At 38.1% G+C, this 6,003-nt stretch overlaps 1 protein-coding gene across 1 annotated transcript; it reads left to right on the forward strand.

The window, feature by feature from the left end:
* Nucleotides 1-5,696, forward strand: LOC112517345 (phospholipase D alpha 4). Its single transcript, XM_025124745.1, has 4 exons — nucleotides 1-111; nucleotides 1,223-1,783; nucleotides 2,812-4,015; nucleotides 4,986-5,696. The coding sequence occupies exons 1-4, from the start codon at nucleotides 25-27 to the stop codon at nucleotides 5,417-5,419; spliced, it is 2,286 nt and encodes a 761-aa protein (XP_024980513.1). The 5' UTR covers nucleotides 1-24; the 3' UTR covers nucleotides 5,420-5,696.
* The last annotated feature ends 307 nt before the right edge of the window (nucleotides 5,697-6,003 follow it).

Consider the following 6,003-nt stretch of genomic DNA (forward strand, 5'->3'; position numbering starts at 1 on the left):
CAATTGATCACGAAGATTAAGACGATGGAGGGAAAACCGAAGATCCTTCACGGGACACTTGAAGCTACCATCTTCGACGCCACGCCTTATTCACCGCCATTTCTACTTAATGTACGTCTAGTTCTATCGCATACTAATTGAATGATTATGGTTTTATCATGGTTGTTTTTCAAGAAACAAGATTCATGAGAACCTGCAAATGGGATTGTTTGGGGTACCAAATATTACAAGCTTAATCATATGAGAACTTCAAAATTTATCAGATCCATGAGAACTACTACTTTAAAATTTTGTTTTCACATGATTTTTTTCCATCTAAGTATAGTATCTAATGTATTAGTTAGTGTACATTTGCTTCACAATGTGTTTGTTTCATATGTATCGGTTCACAATGTGAAACTCCTTTACGTGTATTTTTTGTTTCACAAACACGCCAATAAGTTCCATATTGTGAACCTAGTATATGTGAAACAAATATATGTTAATCACTACATTAAAGTCTAGCCATAGATGGAAAAAAGGTCATATGGAAATAGCACATGATGCACCGGTTCTCAGAGATCTTAAAAGAAGGCCCCCCTCTATATATATATGGACATCCCTTCTCTTCTCTAGGGTTCTTTTGTAGAGTTATATGATGGGGTTCCACATATTTTCACATGGTATCATAGTCGGTATCTATCCTTTTAGGGATTCGACCCTTTGGCACAATTTGTGCCCTCTAGCCTCGGTTGGAGGGTGTGTCTTAGAGTCCCACATAAGTCAAACTTGGACTTTTTCTCCATTATATTGTCTAGCCCCCTCTCGACTTCGAGACAATATGTGCCCGTCTAGTCTAGCCTCAATTGGAGGGAGCGTGTTAATAGTTCCATATCAGCTAAACTTGAACTCTTTCTCCTCTTGTATATGATGGAAAGCAAATATGCATTTTGAGATTCTAGCCTCAACGGGCTCTTTTGGAGATTAATCTAATAGGGTTCTACATATTCTCGGAGGAAACACACAAAACTCATCTTTTTTCCCTTTCTATGTTTGATGTTTTTCTCTTAAACCTTGGAGTCTTTTAGAGGTATATAGATCTTATAATCACACACATCATGAATGCAAGCATAACATGAAGGAAAGCAAAGCAAAGCAAAGCAAAGCACATGATTCTAATGCAATGTAGATGAAAGTAACAAGGGGAATGAAATACTTACTGATTGGTGTGTTCCTTTTGCAGTGCATAAATCCAACTGGAAAACCTGCATATGTTACCATCAAGATAGATCAAAAAACGATAGCATCGACCAGCCACGAAAGTAACAGAGTTTGGAACCAAACCTTACGTGTTCTTTGTGCTCATCCGATAAATGCAACAATAACGATCACCCTGAAGACAAAATGCTCCATTCTCGGGAAAATCAACATTCAGGCCCGTCGGTTGTTAGAAGAGGCAAGCTTGATCAATGGTTGGTTTCCAGTGTGCATGGAAAACGGGAAGCCACATCCAGAACTGAAAATTAGATTCATGTTATGGTTCAAACCGGCAGAACTTGAATCAAGCTGGCAAAAGATGATTGATAACGATGAGTTCAATGGGTTAAGAGATGCTACATTTCCGCAAAGGACCAACTGTGGTGTTATATTGTATCAAGACTCTCATCATCATCCTACGTTCCAACCACCGTTTGATATTTGTGGCTCACCGAGAAAACTTTGGGAGGACGTTTTTGTGGCCATTGAGGGTGCCAAGCATTTGATTTATATTGCGGGATGGTCCTTCAATCCTAATTTGATTCTGGTAAGTAAAAAGAAAATAGTGTCGAAAATAGAAAAGCATTGCCCGTTTCTCGTTTATATAATTTGGAACCACCCTTCTATCCTTAAGGGCTCTATTTAGATAGTAATCTACCAAATATTCTCACATGATATTAGAGGCAAGGTCTACCATTTTAGCATCTTGACACCCCGGGACGATCTATACCTGTCTAGCCCCCCTCTCGACACTCCCGGAGCATCTAGCCTACGGTGAAGGGGGCGTGCTAGAGTCCCACATCAACTAGACTTGAACCATTTCTCCTCTACATATATATGTTAGAACCTCCGTTCTCTCTTCAAAGATGTTTTTTAGTATCCACGATAGAAAAGAACTGGATGACAGAACAAATAAAATGACCAATTTACCCCTAATGAGTTGTTATATATTTTTATATATTTTGATTAATTATGTAATTTATTAAATTATAATAAAATAAATATTTTTTTATAACAAAATATATTATTAGAAAATTTTCGTCAAAGACAGATTAATATGATACCAAAATAAAAAGTTTCTGTAGTTTCCAATTTCTATTTTATACCTTTCCCATATTATTTTGTTATTATTAATAATTAATAAATTAATCAAAATTTAGAAACAATAAAAAATAATATTTTGAGGTCAGTGAAGTGAAAGATTAAAAAACATAGAATACGATAAACAAAATTTAAAGAATGAATAAAATATAAAGAGAAAGGCGTATTTGATGATTTAGAAGAAAATTAGGTTTTATTTTGTGGTTATATTAGTAAAATATAGGTATGTTTTACCTTGTTCCGCTTTATTCCATGGGGTGGGGGTGGAACACGCCTGTTCCACTTTGATCCACTTAGTTCTTGTCTATTCCACATAAAAGTCCTGTCAAACATGGAACAATGATCCATGTTTTGTTCTGTCCTATTCAATGTAACAAACGCATCCTTATAGCTCTTTTGGAGAGTGATCCAATGTCGTTCCATATGTTTTCAAAGAAAATTTAGTGAATAGTCTGAAAAATGATAACCATGCAGGTCAGAGATTCAGAAACAGAAATTCCACATGCAAAAGGAGTAAAGCTTGGTGAACTATTGAAAAGGAAAGCAGAGGAAGGTGTACCAGTAAGAATCATGATCTGGGATGATGAAACTTCATTACCAATCATCAAGAACAAAGGAGTAATGGGAACCCACGATGAAGACGCCTTTGCCTACTTCAAAAACACAAAGGTGGTATGCAAATTATGCCCAAGATTAAACCACAACTTCCCAACACTCTTCACCCACCATCAGAAAACCATCACGGTGGACACCCGTGGACACTCATCTTCAAGTAAAAGAGAAATAAAGAGTTTTCTTGGAGGCATAGATCTATGTGATGGTCGATATGATACAGAAGAGCACTCACTCTTTAGGACACTAAATACCGAATCACAAGCACAAGATTTCTATCAAACAAGTATATCTGGATCAAGCCTACACAGAGGGGGACCAAGAGAGCCATGGCACGATGCACACGCGTGTATAATGGGAGAGGCTGCATGGGATATCATGCGCAATTTTGAGCAGCGTTGGCTAAAACAAGCTGATCCCACTTTGCTAATCCCGGTTAACACAATAGTAGATCTTGCAAATGAGCCAATTACTAGTACTACAACCACTCAAACGGAAAGAAATTGGAAAGTTCAAGTCTTCAGATCAATTGACCATTTGTCGATTAGCCACCTGCAGAGTAACTTCACCGTTGAGCAAAGCATCCACGAAGCATATGTAGAAGCAATTCGGCGGGCTGAGAGATTTATATATATAGAGAACCAATACTTCATTGGAGGATGCCATTTATGGGAAAAAGATCAACATTCTGGCTGCAGAAATTTGATCCCAATTGAGATTGCACTTAAGGTAGCAAAGAAGATCAAATCAAAAGAAAGATTTGCAGTATATATTTTGATACCTATGTGGCCGGAAGGAGTACCAGAGAGCGAACCAGTACAGGATATACTGCATTGGACACGGGAAACAATGAAAATGATGTATGGTTTGATAGGAGAAGCAATTCGAGAGAGCGGTGAAAAGTTCCATCCGAAAGATTATTTGAATTTCTTCTGCCTTGCCAACAGGGAAAAGGAAAAGGAAGGAGAGTATGTTCCTCCTTACTCACCTCATTCTGCAACACAATACTGGAATGCTCAAAAACATAGGAGATTCATGGTTTACGTACATTCGAAACTCATGATCGGTACTCATTCCTAACCTTTTTAACTCCTTAACATTCATGACTTTTTATTTTCATAACCTTGTTTAGATAATTCCACGACAATGGGAAACACGTAGATCATAGGCAACCTTGAGGGCTAGCTCAACCGGCAAATAAAGGCTAGACCTTGGGGCTGCTCATAGGTCACTAGTTCGAGTCTGCTTAGGGTCACTGGGGGATTTTCTTAGTAGAGCCCCATGGGATTAGTCGAGGTGCAGACAAGTAGCCCAGACACCCATGGTTGCAAAAAAGAAAGTAGATCACAACCAAAATAGGAATCTTGAGTTACTTTAAGTTCTCATTCATTTCTACACTAATTGAGAGATCACTCCAATTTCAGCCATAAAACATCTACTTTTACATTGGGAGAATGGAGGGGTAAAACCAGTTAATCAGCTCCGAAACTAGGGTGATTTTAAATCTAAGAAAATGAATACAGAAATCTCAAGGAAGACTAGATAGCAGACTAGGGTCTAGGGGTGGTTATCTAGTCGGGAGGAAGGGAGCTGGAGGTAGAGGACAGGGGATAAGTTAGTGAGTCGATAGTTAGGTTACCACAACATAAGTTAGACTAGGGGCGTGTAGTTTCCACAACTTGGTTATGTTTTTCCTGTATTTGCGGCTGCATATATTGTTGTTTACTATATCTAGTATCTCAAATTTAGCAAATCTGTCTCTCTCTTTCTAGTTGTATTGTTGTTGTTTAATTGTATCTAGCTTTTCAATCTTTAGAATAAGTGTATTTCTACTTTTTACACCCTTTTCACTAGCCGAAGGTCTTCACAGAAACAATTGCTCTACTCTTGTGTAGAGGTTAGGTCTGCGTATATCCCTGCCCACTCCCCCACCTCCAGGTGGGATATACCGGGATCGTTTGCTTTGGTTTAGAAATCTCAAGGAAGGCTGGGTGCCCAGAAAGCTAATAAATCTTCTCTTGATATATTTCTTTCAGTCGACGATAGTTACATGTTGATAGGATCTGCAAACATAAACCAGCGATCCATGGATGGGCAACGCGACACAGAAATCGCAATAGGATGCTACCAGTCAAGAGATGAAAGTAGACAAACACATAGAAGAGACATCCACGCTTATCGTATGTCATTGTGGTATGAACATACTGGCCAAGCTGAAAAACTTTTTCAAGATCCTGGGAGTTTGGAATGTGTAGAAATGATGCGTCTACTCGGGGAGCAGATGTGGCAGATTTATTCAGGAGACGAGGTCATAGACATGGATGGCGTCCACTTAGCCAGTTATCCCGTGAGTGTAACACGTGAAGGTAACGTTGAAGACCATGTGAGTGGTGGTGGCCACTTTCCTGACACAAAAGTACAAGTAAAGGGGAAACGATCTAAAATTCTACCACCAATATTCACGACATAGACAAAAAAAGATACTTCAGTTGCTGACATTTGCTTTCAAGTGGGATATACCGAGTTTGTTTAGTTTGGTTATCATGTTGTTTCTAAACAGGCCTGCAACAGGAAAGCACATATATTAACAATTCAGAAAACCATCATTGTAACAAGCACAAAAAACTGTACAGCAATACCATTTAAAGTTGTAAGCCACCAATAAGACTGAATACTGACACCTTCTCAAAGGCTTTCTGATTCATTTGTTCACCTTGAGCTCTAATTTCATTTATCACAATCTGAGAGTATCAATAGTAAGGACTAAGGAATTCCTTGATCAAACTTGACTGTATATTGGTCTCCTCTGCAAATTTCAATCTTCTACTACTTTATATATTATATAGAATCATGATATCCTTATACCTACCTTAATCTGCATATTTGCTTGACCTTATATGTATGAATATATGATTGCTATGTGAAAACATGGTAGATCAGATGCTACAGTAATCTGCAAAGTTGCTGATTTTGCAGATCAGATCAATGTACCATATTATCTGCAAATTTGCTACCATTACGAACAAGCAAATTTGCAGTAATGTAGTTGCTGAT

Source organism: Cynara cardunculus (assembly GCF_001531365.2).
Source record: "Cynara cardunculus var. scolymus isolate 2C chromosome LG 8, CcrdV1, whole genome shotgun sequence".
Taxonomy (NCBI): Eukaryota; Viridiplantae; Streptophyta; class Magnoliopsida; order Asterales; family Asteraceae; genus Cynara; species Cynara cardunculus.

What these genes read in the sequence shown, in the direction of transcription:
- LOC112517345 (XM_025124745.1), top strand. Translation starts at nt 25, where the DNA reads ATGGAGGGAAAACCGAAGATCCTTCACGGGACACTTGAAGCTACCATC. An exon ending in CACCGCCATTTCTACTTAAT is followed by an intron (nt 112 to 1,222) that starts GTACGTCTAGTT and finishes TTCCTTTTGCAG; the next exon opens with TGCATAAATCCAACTGGAAA. An exon ending in TCAATCCTAATTTGATTCTG is followed by an intron (nt 1,784 to 2,811) that starts GTAAGTAAAAAG and finishes ATAACCATGCAG; the next exon opens with GTCAGAGATTCAGAAACAGA.